The sequence below is a fragment of the Hyaena hyaena genome, unplaced genomic scaffold, assembly GCF_003009895.1.
Source record: "Hyaena hyaena isolate Hyena2069 unplaced genomic scaffold, ASM300989v1 scaffold_1776, whole genome shotgun sequence".
NCBI lineage: Eukaryota > Metazoa > Chordata > Mammalia > Carnivora > Hyaenidae > Hyaena > Hyaena hyaena.
This window is the reverse complement of record NW_024082412.1, coordinates 37,165-51,527: the sequence shown is the minus strand read 5'-3', so window position 1 is coordinate 51,527 and position 14,363 is coordinate 37,165. Positions and strand designations below refer to the sequence as shown.

The 14,363-nt window shown below is 61.7% G+C and overlaps 2 protein-coding genes across 3 annotated transcripts; both read right to left on the bottom strand.

Annotated features, from left to right (window-relative positions):
• Positions 1–148: 148 nt before the first annotated feature.
• GDI1 (GDP dissociation inhibitor 1) lies at positions 149–6,160 on the bottom strand. Of its 2 annotated transcripts, none has more exons than XM_039224790.1 (12): positions 6,014–6,160; positions 4,664–4,771; positions 4,434–4,533; positions 4,167–4,301; positions 3,522–3,720; positions 3,135–3,266; positions 2,448–2,547; positions 1,890–2,061; positions 1,475–1,619; positions 1,292–1,346; positions 1,039–1,202; positions 149–1,004 (listed from the first exon to the last, which is right to left on the bottom strand). In XM_039224790.1, the coding sequence occupies exons 1-11, from the start codon at positions 6,056–6,058 to the stop codon at positions 1,050–1,052; spliced, it is 1,344 nt and encodes a 447-aa protein (XP_039080721.1). In that variant the 5' UTR covers positions 6,059–6,160; the 3' UTR covers positions 149–1,004; positions 1,039–1,049. The 2 variants fall into 2 exon arrangements, with proteins under 2 accessions (XP_039080721.1, XP_039080723.1); XM_039224792.1 differs by having other exon boundaries at positions 149–1,008; positions 1,043–1,202.
• Positions 6,161–6,778: 618 nt separating this feature from the next.
• Positions 6,779–14,199, bottom strand: ATP6AP1 (ATPase H+ transporting accessory protein 1). Its single transcript, XM_039224793.1, has 10 exons — positions 14,011–14,199; positions 13,655–13,781; positions 11,246–11,320; positions 10,961–11,154; positions 10,349–10,389; positions 9,433–9,518; positions 8,791–9,029; positions 8,171–8,218; positions 7,848–8,079; positions 6,779–7,639 (listed from the first exon to the last, which is right to left on the bottom strand). The coding sequence occupies exons 1-10, from the start codon at positions 14,151–14,153 to the stop codon at positions 7,430–7,432; spliced, it is 1,395 nt and encodes a 464-aa protein (XP_039080724.1). The 5' UTR covers positions 14,154–14,199; the 3' UTR covers positions 6,779–7,429.
• Between the last annotated feature and the right edge of the window lie 164 nt (positions 14,200–14,363).

The following is a 14,363-nucleotide window of genomic DNA, read 5'->3' as shown; positions in this document are numbered from 1 at the left end:
TAATTCCCTGAGGAACAAAGTCCCCTTTTACTCCCAGCTGGAGCAAAGCTAAGCGGAAGTCTAAAACTGCTACAAGCTAACAGCCCAGGGAGCAGAGGCCCCGGCCAGCACCCAGGTCTTCGAAAATGAAGCGAGAAAGACCCGGCCCCGGGTTTCAACACAGATTTATTGGGAGGTTTTCTGTGAAATACACTAGAGGTCGGGGGAGGGGCCACATTCACTTTGCAGGATAAGGGTTTCCCACCACTAAGGGAAAGGCTGTGGGGCGGGGTGGGGCCTACTGGGGTTTGGATCCATTTCCCCACCTCCTTCTGCTTTGCTCACATTTCTTTTCTCTCTCAGCAAATGCCAGAGAACACAAACACAAGACTAGCAACAAAAATAGTAAGATCAACCTACAAGGGCGGCACAAGCCCTCCCCTCCCAGGCCACACCAGAAGGCTGCGGGTGAGAGGCACAGGGCTCCCTTCTCAAATCAGGCAGGCCGAAGTTAATAAATTAGAATAAATTAACCAGGGCGGGGCGGGGGGGGGGGAGGAATGCAACTTTGTGCTGGGAGGGCCCCTTCTCTCCAACACGCAAGAGAGTTGGTGGGGGGAGGCAGGGGGCATCTCCAAAGGCCACTACAAGTAGGGGTAAGAGCAGTGGGGGCAGAAGTCAGCTTTTCCTCCACGTTCTTCCCAAAGCAAGCAGAAGAATCAGGAATGGAGGGGGAAGAGACACACACGAGGAAAAGAACCCTCTTTTCCCAGAATAAGGAAGGGCCCAGAAAGAGGATGCTATCCAACCCCCCCCACCCCGTCTCCCAAACCATCGCTAAGGTTAAGGATTTGGTCAGTGAATCAATGAGGCGGGCGACGGGAACGTAGGATGCGGCAGGGGAAGCAGGGAATGCTGGGAACGGGGGTGCCCAGCCACACCCATCTCCCCGGCCCTGGAGGAGAACCGACTCAGGCCAGGGGAGAGGACACCAAGGGCTAGGCCGTCGGGGGGGGGGGGGGGGGGGGGGGGGGGGGGGGGGGGGGGGGGGGGGGGGGCGGGGTCAGCAATCACTGGTCGGCTTCTCCAAAAACGTCATTCTGTTTGCGCTTCATGTTCTCAAAGTCAAAAGCGGAGCCTGCCATGCGCTTGTAGATGTCTTTGATGTCGTTGCAGGTTGTCTCGAAGTGCGTGGTGGCATCGTAGGAGCAGGAACAGAACACCTGGAAACGGCCAGAGCCCGGGGGCCGCGGTGAGTCGGGCGGGGCCCTGGGTAGGGGGCTGGGAGCTGGGGCCCGGACGGCCTGCTTACCTGGCTCTCGGAGCCGTCGTCGATGGGCTCATATAAGTCACTGATGGCCACGAACCTAAGGGGCGCACACAGGGGAGGGAGGCGGCCTCACGACCAGCCTCACTCCCCGCGGTCTCTGCCCAACCCCCCAGTTCCCCTCCTTCCCCCCAGCCCCAATCCCGCCCTAGCCCCCCAGCCCCTCACTTCTGGTCAATGGGCTCCAGCAGCTCCAGGGCAGGCTCAACCTCCTTTTCCGGCTCTGCAGTCTCCACCGTGGTGCTGGCAATGGCGATGTACTTGCCCTGCGCAGCCACGTTGTGCGCGTAGGAGATCATGCACACGTAGATGTCTACCCGCAGGAAGGGGCTCCGTTAACACGGGTGCAGAGGGCTTCTGGAGGCGGGGCTTGACTCGGGCCCGCCCGCCCACTCCTCCCCAGCCACCCTCACGTATGGCAGTCCAAGCCATCCAATCCCTAGGGTCCCAAGTCACAGGGACTGCTATGTGGGTCCCCATCCTTCCACGGAGGGATCAGGCAAAGAGCCCCAAGAGTTACGGGGAGAGGCGGAGCCGCCCCAAAGAGAACACGCTGGAGGAAGTCACATGGGTCTGAGCCTACCTGACTTCCGGTTAACTTGGTTCTGGGGGATGATGATTTGGCAGGAGTTGGCGTCATTAGTGTTCTTGATGGGGTGGCTAAGGATGCAGATGACACGGATAACCTGGCCTGCCTTCCGCACTCGGTCTGGAATGTAGCTGGGGTCACAGATCAGCTGCTTGCAGCGGGCCACCTGTGAAAACACCGGAAGGCCAATCCAAACACCCACCTAGGTGGTCATAGGGCTGAGTCCCCGGTGAAGGCCGGCACTGCGGCCCTCTGAGCGGTACCTCGGGGAGGGGGTGTCCACACGCAGCACTGGGAAACCCCTTCCGCTGAGATGCCGTGATCAGAAACGCTCCCTGGAGCCCTGATACGGCACGTGGGCCTGAGAGCTACCTCTCGCCAACAGAAATGGCCATGTGGACCCCCTCTGGAGCCCTGGCCCCCAGCCCTAGGGGACCCAGGGAAAGACCCAGCAGCAGGCACAGCAGAGTCAGAATCACCCGGAAAAGCGCCTCTAAGGAGAAGGCCAAGCCCCACCCAGACCACCACCCCTGCTCCACAGAGAAGGCTCACCTCTCCCTCAGACTTCACGCCCACCACCTTGCCATTCTCCATGATGATGTCATCCACGGGTTTGTTCAGCATGTATGTCCCCCCATAGATGGCACTCAATCTGTGGTGGCGAGAGTGGTGGTGAAGTCCCCTTCCCAGGAGAACACACGGACTGGTGCCCCGGTGCTGTCCGCCCCCCGCAAGCCAGCGCTGGGGCACGAAGAAGGCAGGCAGAGCTCAGGGGGCCTGGTGGTTCTTCCCACCTCTGTCACTGCCACAGAGTCGGGACTGAATTTGGAGTGCTCCTTCCTCTCTGCAGTTTCCACCCAAATTACTCTGCAAAGGGCTACCGTGAGGGGAGCATAAAGGCCTGGCTCCTCGGGGCAAGGGTCTGGGGAGCAGAACAAAGGGCTCTGGGAGAGCCCTCTGACCTGACGTGCCAAGGCCCCAGGCCCAGCCGCGGTGCTGCCTGAATCTGGCTGGGAGCCAGGCAGGCCCTGCTGGTGAAGACCTGGCCCTTCAACCCTGCACCTCCACGCTCTGCTGCGGCTCCCTCCCCCCCAAGCCCCCCGCAGCCCTGCCACCCAAGCACACAAAGTCCGCTAGGCCATGATGGGAAAGTGTGAATGCCACAAAAATCCTCAAGGGCCGCTTCTGTTCTCAGCTTTAGCCCTACTTGGTGTTGCCCACCAAAAAAAGACCCCTCACCTTGCAAAGCCCTGGGGCAGCTCACCGAGGCCGTACAGTGGGTACAAATAAGGACTCTTTCCGTACCGAGCCAGGGACTCACTATACAACTTGATGCGGTTGATGGTCTCGAGACAGGGCTGGTCCAGGTAACTGGGGGGACGGGGTCAAGAGGAGAGGCTCCAACAGCAGCACCCCAGCTCACCCGCACCCAAGCACCAGGCTGGCCTTCCCACCACCCTCCATGGCCTGAGAAAGACTACGGGTCAAATGAGTGCACAGGAGGAACAAGCAAGCTGATGGGCGGGCACATGGCTGAGTTCGGGGTGGGTGGAGGGAGCAGCGCGCGGGAGTGGGGAGGGCAGGGTGCAGGCCAGCCGGGCGTCTGCCATGCCAGCTTCCCCTCACTCATCAGTGCGGTAGAGCGCCAGGGCGTGGCCAGTGAAGTCGATGACGTCCTGGCCCAAGTCGAACTTCCGGTAGACGTCACGCATGCTGGTGCTCTGGGGGTCAACGCCCTCAAAGGTCTTGGGGTCGTTCTCATCAAAGTTTGCCACAAACACCAGGAATTTGCGGAAACGCCGTTTCTCGAACATGCCCATCAAATCTGTGGAGGCACACGTGAGAAGACCCACACGCCAACAAACCTTCCCGGCACACAGGCTGAGAAAGCAGGTACCCTAGCTACCGGCCGAGCTTTGCTGCCGACCACCGTGTAAGCCTCCACTAACCCCTTTGCCCTTCCTGGCCTCAGTTTCCCCATCTGTACAAAAAAAGGGTTGTGCTGGACAAGCTCCATGGACCCTCCCAGCTCCAACACTTGGGGACATTTCATGGGTCAAGCAGAGCCCCCGTGAAGAGGCTGAAGTCTTTCTGGAAGGAGCAACCATACACACATCCCCTCTGCGTGCGGACCTCCCTCCTGGCACCCACCGTGGGGCTCAGGGCAGTCGAGGGAGGCCAGAGCAAGGGCCTTCGGCACTGTGCGGGGAATGCCACCTTGGGCGAGGGGCGCCCTGCTCTGGCCCTCCGGCTCAGGGAAGCTGTACTCACTGGAAGCCAAGGCTTCGGTCTCGGTGGACGGCACTTTATAGATCTTTCCCCCCTTGTAGACAAAGCTGCCTTCCACCACCTTGAAGTCCAGGTAGCGTGTCACCTCTGTGTACAGCAGCATCTTTACCAGCTGCCCTGTGGGGCGGCGGAGGAAAGACAACATGGGCACGGCCCCACCCCACGCTCCCTAGCCCAGGGCGCCGGCTCCTCCGCTGGAGCCTGCCCCTCCTCGCCACCTCCCGCGGCGCCTCCTTCCGTCGCTCTCACCATTGGCCATGAGGAACTTGGGGATCAGGTCGACGTTCCAGTCCCGGCCCCTTCCCATCGCCTCAGGGGGCCCTTCCAGCAACTGAAAACGCTTATACAGCTGCAAACAGGAGAAAGAGAGGCACCTCAGGGACCACCCCGTCTGGCCCCTGCCCCCCTCCTGCAGAAGCCGGGGGGCTGCTCGGGCAGCTCATGTGAGAGGTTCACAGGGCGCGGGCCGGGGGCCTCACCTCCTCCAGGGGCGTGATGGAGGAGCTCTCGCCCCCATAGTAGGGGTTCCGGTCCATGTGCAGCACCTTCTTCCCGTTCACGGACATGATGCCCGACAGGATACATTCCTGGAGAAGGGGGACACGTCTGTCGCGTTTCCACCCACCCACGCTCCTGCCGGCCGCCCTGACTTGTTCCCCACCCCGCACCTGACAGGAGAGCAAACCCACGGAGACTCTGCCCCGGCGGGAGCTCCTTCCCCCCACCCCCAGGCGGGCTGGCTTGCCTAAAAGCAGGGGTGGCAGCTTCATCCGACCACAGCCTCTTTTACAACTTTGCTGGGCAAAGAGTTGAACAGAGAAGAGAAATAAGGACGGGGCCCAGAGGAAAAGCGTGCCCAGCGGACACAGGGATGGCCTTCTGGCAACTGCCGCGCCACAAAAGCCACCTACCTGCACAGGGCCATGCTACCAGGCAGAAAACACACAATGAGCCACAGAGGGGACCCCGCCGAAGAGCGAAGGGCACCAGAAAGGGAAGTGAAGAAAGGCTCGGCACCAGCCTGCAATCTCAGGCCCCACCCTGGGCTCTGCTTTCCTCAAAGGACAAGAGCGCTGACCCTGTGCGTGCCCAGCCGCAGGAGGGGCCTCCACACCCAGGCTGAGGAAGAGGAGCCTCTCCAGGGGAGTGGTCCAACGGGGTCTGGGGGAGGAGGGACGATAAACGCCCTCACCCGTTACTGTCACCAGGCCAAGGACAAAGGCTGCAAATACTACTCGGCCTGAAATCTCCGTGGGAAACTGTGGTAGGGTAGCGGGAATGTGCTCCCTGGCCCCACTGCTGCTCCTTCTGGAACATTCCCTGGGTCCCGGGGCCGCATTAAGAAGCTAGGAACGCTGGATGAGGGCCCACCCCGGTGAGGCCCTCTTACCCAGGGGGCTTGTACTTCGCCCGCACCAGAATTAGCACAAGATGTGGGAGGGATGCTGTGCGGATGAGGGGTGAGGATGATGGGTGGGGGCCGGGTGGGCGGGGTCGGGGGCACGGAGTCGTGGGGGGGCGGGCTCGGGCCGAGTGGGGGTGCGTCTTCTGGCCCAGGAGGCCTGGATGGAGAGGGAGGGAGGGACCGGAGGTCAAGCCCGGGGAATCGAAGGGGCGGCTAAGTAGAGGGCCGCTTCTTGCAGACGCGGCGACGGGGATGGAGAAAGACGATGTCGCGGACGGCCGTGGGTTGGGCACGGGTCTGTCATTATGGGGACCCGAGCGCCGCGGACGGCAGCGACGGGAAGATGGGGTCGGCGGCCGGGGGCGGCAGCGCCGCGGGGAGGACGAGGCGATGCGGGATCCCAGGTGCCTGAGACCGCACTTACGGTGAGGCCAGTCCCCAGCACGATCACATCATATTCCTCGTCCATGGTCAGGCCTAGCTGCCAGCGCCCGTCGCTCCTCCTCCTCCTCCTTCAGCACTGTCGTAGCCGTCGTCGTCGTCGTCGCCGCCGCCGCCGCCGCCGCCGCCGCCGCCGCCGCACTGGACCAAAGATGGCGGCAGTCGACGCCGATTGACCCCTCCGCCGCGTCAAAGAGTCCCAGCCCCTCCCCGCATCCCGCCGCGCCAGCTGAGGCCACCGCCTCCCCGGCTCGCCTCCCAGGAGGGCAGCCGGGGTCCAGGCGTCAGCACGAGCGCGGTTCCGCGGGCGGCGCCGCTCGCCGTGGGCCCTGAGGGGACCTGAGAGGGGCGGGGCGGGCGGGGCGGCCGGCGGCCGGTGCTGCGACCCGCGAGGGATCCGTGCGCGGGAGCCGCGCGCGACCCGCCTGCCCGCCCCGCCCCCGGGGAGGCTGGGCGCGGCGGGCGCGCGCCGCTGCGGCAGCCGGGGGCGGCCTCCCTCGGGACGCTAAGGCAACTATTGTCACGACGGTCTCCCACGTCTCCCCAGGCACTGGCCGTCCCGCCCTCCCCGCCCGCAAGCCTCAGCCGCTCCGCACTACCCTCGCTGCTTAAGAGCCCAGCTTGCTGAAGACCCTCCAGCCTTTACTTTGGCCTGGATCCGTTACAGCTACATCTGGGCGCCTCCTCCTGAAGCCCTCAGCCGAGCGCATCCCCTCGTGCCCGGTGCAGAAATGAGTGACAAGAGGCCTAAGCATGGTAACCTGTCTTTATTTTTATTAGGAAGAAACCACCGAGAACCCCAGGCTCCTGCCCCGCACTCCTGGTGGGTACACGCCAGAAAACCAATGGTCACAGCCAACCCAGGTGCCTGGAGGTCCCTTCCTCCTCAGGCCACAGAAAGAAACCCCAGTGTACTGCTTATCATTAGCACAACATCACCAAAAGACAATGACACCAGCCAAGCAGGACAATTAAATAGTACTTCCACACCGCCCCAAACTCCGGGAACCCCCAGCTTCTAGCTACTGCAGGGAGCCCCATAAAGCCTGGAGAGGGAGCATTTGATACACAAAAGCACTATAAACAGCAAGGGGTGAAGGTGGAGAGATGAGAATAAATAAGGGGGAGGAGGGGGTCCCAGAACTCGTATCCTCTCCCCCTACAATGACTGGACCTGGGATATCTGTCTACTATCTACGAAGAACTATGTACATCTTGATGGTGGGGGGGGTGTGGAGAGCCCCTCAGCGTGTTGAATGGGTAACAAGACAGGCTGAGGGGAACTGGGGGGTTCATGCTATGGTAGGAACAGGGGAAGCCCTCCGGTCCAGCGTGCCTCGAGGTGGGAAAGCGACAACCTGGACACCATCGCGCCCGCAACCCCCCCATGGGCATGGGGTCACACAATCTGGGTCAAGGAGATGGTGGGGCCCTTGTGGTCGTCAAATCGGTCCATGGTCTTGAGGCTGAGGATCATGTGCAAGCCGTAGGTGAAGATGAACAGCATGAACAGGGAAGTGAGCAGCCCCATCCAGATGCCGGGGGAGAAGAAGCCGGCGCAGTCACTGGCGTAGGAGAACTGCTCACCTGTCACGTTGAAGGCTTGGATCTGGGAGGGGGACAGAAAGGACCATGTGACCTCTCGTGAGGACCGGGGTTCCCAAGTTAGCAGGTTGGTCCAAATCCCGTGGGATGGCAGCACCGCGGGCACAGAACCCTCAGCTACGCGCCTCGGCCCCGGCCCCGAGAGGCCTCCGCTGCCCACCCGCCTCCTCCGGGTACGCTGCTCCCCGCGGCCCGGGCCCTGCACGCCCTACCTGGAAGTGCTGAAGTCTCATCTGCCAGAGGGAGGGCCGCACGCGGGGCACGAGGAGGTCACCGTTCTTGCCGAGGCTGCCAACGTACTCGCAGTGGAACGAGTAGATGCTGGGCCCCGTGACCTGGGAGGCATTGAAGTAGGTGACCGAGCCGTTGCTGTGGATTTCAAGGCGCTCCATGGTAAACCAGCGGCGGGCAGACACCGGGTAGAAGCGGCTGGCCAGAATGAACCTGAGGGAGAGGCCGTCGGGGGTCCGCCAGGCAGCCGGGAGGGCCGGGGCAACACGGGCCTGCCCCCGCATCAACCGCCCCTCGGACTCACCTGAACGTCACCATGGTACCAAAGAGTTGTTCATAGGTCAGCGACAGCCTGCAGGGCCAGAGTAAGAGGGGAGTTTTTGGGCTCTGGCAGTAGAGCGAGTTCTCAAGTCCAGTCTACCTGCGCTGCCCCGGGTACTCACAGCCACCTGTAGGCAGTGTCCCAACCTGGCAAATGGGGAAACTGAGCCCCATCATACCTAGGTCAGAAGCCAGCACCCAGGTCCCCTACCTCCAGCTAAAAGCATCTTCATCTGGCTCCCCTGAGCCCACTGCCCCTCTTTCAGGTCCCCCTCGAGGTTGCTGAGATGTCCAGATTGGGCTCTGGGGATAAAGGTGGTCTCTCCGGCCATGTGGCGAGGGTACCGAAGCCCTAGAACTAACTCAGGCCTCGTATCTGCCCTTGGGCAGTCACCTTGAGGCTGTTCACGGCAGAGGGGCCTGTGGGCAAGTATCAGCTTCCCCAGTGACTGGTAAGTGTTAACGACCAAGGGTCCGGGCAAGGACTAGAAGACATGGAGAGGCGCAACTCTGAGCAGGCCCCACCCCGTGATCTCACCTGCTTCCCACAGCGAACCCACCCCAACACACACACACCTGCAGGGACAGGAACTCTGCCCTTACCTGGCAAAGGAGTCATTCCAGAAGGAGCCAGTTAGGTTGAGATCCTGGACCCCAAAGGTGAGGGAGGTCAGGTCCTCCCAGTGCTCCATGTATGCCACCGAGAAGTTTTGGGCCCAGAACAGGATCCGCGGGGCAGTGTCGTTGTAACTCACAGGGGGATGGACCACAGCTGACGCTGTCTGTTTTTGCAGCAGCTGGCGACCCAGCGTCCCAGCCACCATGGCTACATCACGGGCCACCTGCACAAACAAGCCACCAGTCTCTCAGCGGAGCTGAGAGCACGGCCAAGAATCAAGGGGCCTGCCTCGCAGTTGCCGCTGCGCACCCTTGCCAGCATCTGCAGCTCCCCTGGTCATACTCGGAGGTCCTTCCTTCAGGAAGCTTTTCCCGGCTGACCCCTAAGCCCCTGTGATCTGCCCAGTCCCTCCAAATTAGGGACACTTGGGCATACTGTCCAAATATGCCAGCCCATAAGGCCCACTGGGCAAGACAGAGACCTGCAGCCTGGAAAGGGGAAGCATGACTTTCTGGTTCATCCCTGTCCCCCCAGGGCATTCCGCTAGGAGCCGCACAGCCAGGCCCACTCAGCACGTGCCTCTGCCCACACCTCCTGGGGCCCCTGCGGAAACGCGCACTACGTACCCGGGAAGGGCGGACCGCCGTGAGGGCTGCGGTGTATGGGACATCTTCAGATTTGAGTGTGCTCAGCACCTGCCCAATGACCTCATCTGAGGAGCAATGGGGACAGCAGAGAGCCAGGTCACAGACAGCTCCTTAAGGTAACGCCCCAACACCTGCTAGAACCCGGCGGCCAGTCCCGCAGCAGAAGGCGGCAGAGACGGGGCTGCACCCTTCAATGTGCCCCGTGAGTGGCCTCTCTCGACGGCATTCAGTGGAATCATCTTATTGCCGGGGGGGGAGGTGGAGGGGGACCACCAGATGTCTTCGTTGTGAAGCCTTCCGCCCCTGGCAACTGACACGTCCTCTGTGGTGGGACTCGGAGACCTTCACAGAGCCGGCTCCTCTCAACCCTCACTCGTGTTGTTAGGATCCGTCAGGGACCCCAAAGAGCAGCTACTTCTCATCCCACGCACCCCCAGCCTCCCCTGGGACACCTGTGGCCTCAGCAGTCGGCTCCCTGATGCCAAGCCCTAACTAAATTGAGAAAAGACATAGAGATAGAGAAAACGCCAAGTTCACTTAGACGTTTTCGATGACCTTTTGGGGGGAATGATTGTCCTTCACAGCAAAAAAGAAGTCCTCGGAACTGTTTTCTGAAATACCCAGGGTCTGGTAAACCCACAACTCTAGGATTCATGCTGCTGGAGTGGACGCGCTTGCATGGAAGGCCCCTACATGTCCCAACGGCTCGGGCCAGCTCAACAGGGGTGAGGCCTGGGGGTCAACATGTCTCTGCTCGGCGGCCAAGCATTCCGAGGAGTGGGGGGGAGTGTCACCCTGGGAATGAAGAGGGCCTGGGGAACCTGGAACCAGCTCTCTGAGGCCAAGGGCTGAGTGAGCTGGAAAACGTGTGCCTTCCCTGAGCCCGCCCACTCACCGTTGCCCGTGAGGACCTCCCTCGGCGCCATCAGACCCGAGCTGTGAAGAGACGCAGAGCGTTAGAGCCCCCGCAACCCAGAGAGTTCCCCACTGCCTCGGGACACCTGCCCTCCACTCCTGCAGCATGTCCTCTGCCCCGTGCCACCGCCCTCCCCCAACACTCCCATTCACCCTGCACACTCTAGCAGGGGCTCCGGAAGCCGTGATCATTCCTCCCTCTGCACCCCTGCCCACCGCGTGGCCCTGCCCTTGCCCCTCCTCCTCCAGCGTCACAGAGCCACGTGAGGCCCCACTGGCTGTTCCACGAACGCGTCCTCGCTAAGGGAGTCAGCCCCCACCAGCAGGGCCCAGGTCTGCCTCATCCCCGGGGGCCCGACCAGCCTTACTCAGGGCCGGGCACTGACTCCTCAGTCACAACGCACCAGAGGCCCTCCCCGCCTCTTTGGGACCTCCGAGGACCTTTCCGATAGGGCTTTAAGGTACCGCAGGGTACTGCAGAAGTACGGGGCACTTCTGACCGGGTTCCGCGCAGCAGGAGCGGTGTGCCGGCTGGGCCGCGCCCGCACAGTGCAGAGCGCACGGGCCCCTGCGCCCCGGGGCCAGGACGCACCTGGCTGTGTAGGGCAGGCGGATGAGCAGCAAGGCTGGGAGGCTGGCATTGAGTTTCAGCTCCCGCAGGGTGGCCAGGTCCACGTGCAGGGGGCTGGCCCCAAGCTTCTCCTGCAGGTAAGTGGTCAGAGTGCTGACCGCGTACCAGTCAACGGCAGGAAGCACCAGAGAGGAAGGAGCCAGGTCCAGGGCATTCTGGGGGCCGGGGAGGGGCAGAAGGATGGTTAGCCAGACACCGGTGGGCCCGGGCCAGCCCCACGGCGCCTGGCTGGGGGAGGACTCTTACCTCCAGGTTAGAAAAGGCGCTATCCTGCTTGTTCCCAAACACGCCGCCATAGGCTGTGAAGTCCTCGATGCTCAGCTAGGAGGGAGGGGAGAGGGTGCCTCAGAAGCTGGGGCCAGGGCAGGGGGCATGCAGCCTCCCTCTGCATTTGCGAGGCCAACAAAGCCTCATTTACAGGCAGATATGGTCTGGCCATAAGAGTGAACAAAGGCACACTTGGGGATAGAGAGTGGAGGAAAGGAAGGTTCTCTTCTGTTCTTTTGGCACCCTCCCGGCAGGGTGAGAAAGCATGGAAGCTGTCACGCGGTTGGGAGGAAATCTGCGGGCAGCTGACTTGCGGTAACCTCAGGATTAAGAGTCAGCCACCTGCCTCAGATGAGGAACTGGACAGGGAATAGGGAAGCTGGGGGAGGGGTGGGGGCAGCGAGTAGCATTTACTGCAGTGCCCCCCACCCCCCGCACCGTCCCGAGGGCGGAAGTCCGAGAAAACGAGAACCTGCCCGGACCAACCGGATGACCGGCCGTTGTCTGTTGTAAGGGCTGTGGCGCCGCCTATGCCTGGTCTGGACGGGGCCTTACTCACACAAGGGCAAGGACCTCCTTCCCTGCCTGGTTTTGGTGGAAGGGAGGAGAGAGGTGAGGACAGTGGAATGCGCTTGCTCGAGGAGGCCCTGAGGTCTTCTGAGCTCTGCCAGCAACCTACAGATGTCCTTCACTCCCGCCCCTCGGCCCCAGCTCCCAGCTGCCTCCGGCTTTTCCCAGTGAGGCCCAGAAGCGGATCTTAATCAGTTCCCCTAGCTCGTTCTGTTTAGTACACACACTCGCCCAGCCTCCTCTCCTTTCCGGGCAGGGATCCTGGCCTCCTGGCCGCCGGGGCTCTCATTCTGTAAGCCCAGGAACCACCACTGTGTCCTCCCCGTGGCCCTCGCTCAAAATTGCCCCCAGCTTCCCACCATCTTCGCACTCTAGCCAGCCTTTCCCCCTCATCTCCTGGCTACCTGGCTGACCATCTCCCGCCCCCTTCTCTCCCTCATGACACTCCAGCCAAACCAGCTCTTTCCTGGAGGGCACTCCTTGCCCAGGGCCTTTGCACCTACTGTTCCCCCTGCCAGGAAGCCCTCCCACACACACCCATGTGGCTCTGTGCCCCCCTCCTTTTAGGTATCTGCTCAGATACCCTCAGTGAGCCCCTGCCTGAGCATCCTTATCTTAAACAGCATCACCTGCCATTCTGTTCCCTCGGCCTGCTTCCTTCTCTGAAGACTACAGCGCTGGCGTCATATCATACAGCAACTCAGCACCTACCTGATGCCCTCACAAGAGTGTCAGTTTCCGCCGGGGAAGGGCTTGGGTTATTCCACTCACTCGCTGCTCCGTCCCCAACACTTGCTACCTGGCACACACTAGGCAGTCTGTGTTCGGCAAATGAATGAATGGGTGAATGCCACACAGGGACCTCAGAGAGATGTTCCCCGTGGACTATAAGAGTTGTTCATCGCAGCCCTCTGCTATAGGCAGTGCCTTCACTTCCCAGAAAAAGGAAGTGGGCATTCCCTGATTATCTCGCACGTCCAGAGGCTGGTAAGTAGTAGAACTAGAACTGAGTTCCAGTCTAACTACATTATTTACCACCTCCTGGCGGGACTGCCGGCCAGCATGGCCGTCACTACCTTCCCACAGAGCAACAGGGGACGACCATAAGGGGATGAGCCATACAGGCTGCCAGTGGGGAAGGAATAAGCAGGGGCCCGGTAACTCCCAAATACGAATTCTGCCCTAGAATCTTCGCATGGTCCATCTGCCTGCTTTGGAAGCAGAGAGACCTGCATGGGAGGGACAGCTGTGTGCTAGAGCACAAGCAGGGGGGGTCAATGCCGACTCAGGCTGGAACCAATTGTGGTGCACATAAACCACGGCCCACCAGCCGACCGTGGCACCTCTTCCAGCCTTAGTTTCCCTGGCGGTAAAACCAAGATAATGACATCAGCTTAGCACAGTGCCTATGAAGCACTCAATAAATGATCAGTTTTCGATCATCTCTGTTTTTATCACTAAAGTTAGGATCACAACTCTGTCACCAATTAGCTGTGTGACCCTAAGCAAGTCCTATGCCACTGCCATCTTTGGACAGAAGTCTTGTCATCTGTAAACAGAGTCAATAATCCCTACCACACAGAGCAGCTCAGGGAAGTACTTGGTACCCAGAAGGCATCTGCCCTCTGACCCCCTGCTTCACCCAATCAAGGCAGTGCCATGGCGGGGCCCTCTTCACTCCCACCGCACCCTCTCCTGCAGGCCTTCCCAAGAGAGGAGCCCCACATCCCTACAGTTGGCACAAGGTCACTGTAGCTTCTCTTGGGAAACGGGCCTCGGTGTCCCCGGGGAAGGGAGAGAGGACTGGGGCTGGCGCACCTTGTCCTGTAAGAACAACAGCACATTCCGGGGTCCCAGCTCCAGGGCCGGGTCCAAGTAGGTGGAGAGCTGCATGTCGCTGGTGATGTGGCCCTCGTGGGTGTTGGCCGCAGGACCCCACAAGTCCCTGGCAGGGGACAGAAGAGGTGCTGTCGAGCGGGGGCGCATGGCTCAGGATCTGAAGCTCACCGGCTCCCATCGCGATGCGTGGGGGCCCGAGCCCTGATCCGGCTGGACAGTCTCCCTCGGCCCCCCTCGGCCACCGCTCACTGAGGACAGCCCGGGAGCCGGGCGAGGGCACCTCAGCCGTCGCGGCGCGCAGTGCAGCCTGCCCCAGCCCGGCCCGCCACGCTCACCGGTCACTCGACCACAGCACCAGCGGCACCTGCTGCTCCCCCTCCGCCACCGCCACCAGCACGAACAGTAGCCACCGCATCTGCCAGAGCGCCGGGGCCTGCAGCGTCCCCGCCCGAAGCCGAGCCGCTGCGGTCGCCGCCATCACAGCGTCGGTCACCACTGCCTCGGCCGCCGCCGCCGCCGCCGCCGCAGATCAGGTGACCGTCGCCCCCGCCCGAGCTCCGCCCCCCGCCGCCATTGGTTCACAAGCAGACCTGGTCTTCAGGACCGCATACGATTGGACGAAGCTAATGCCACTCGCAGCCACTCCTTTTCACTGATTGGCTGGCTGTGTCTCCGGGCGCGCAGGCTC

What these genes read in the sequence shown, in the direction of transcription:
- GDI1 (XM_039224790.1), bottom strand. Translation starts at nt 6,058, where the DNA reads ATGGACGAGGAATATGATGTGATCGTGCTGGGGACTGGCCTCACC. An exon ending in CCATCACGCCCCTGGAGGAG is followed by an intron (nt 4,534 to 4,663) that starts GTGAGGCCCCCG and finishes TCCTGTTTGCAG; the next exon opens with CTGTATAAGCGTTTTCAGTT. An exon ending in GACCGAAGCCTTGGCTTCCA is followed by an intron (nt 3,721 to 4,166) that starts GTGAGTACAGCT and finishes GTGCCTCCACAG; the next exon opens with ATTTGATGGGCATGTTCGAG.
- ATP6AP1 (XM_039224793.1), bottom strand. Translation starts at nt 14,153, where the DNA reads ATGGCGGCGACCGCAGCGGCTCGGCTTCGGGCGGGGACGCTGCAGGCC. An exon ending in GGAGGTCCTCACGGGCAACG is followed by an intron (nt 9,519 to 10,348) that starts GTGAGTGGGCGG and finishes ATTGCTCCTCAG; the next exon opens with ATGAGGTCATTGGGCAGGTG. An exon ending in TGGAATGACTCCTTTGCCAG is followed by an intron (nt 8,219 to 8,790) that starts GTAAGGGCAGAG and finishes CTGGCCCTGCAG; the next exon opens with GCTGTCGCTGACCTATGAAC.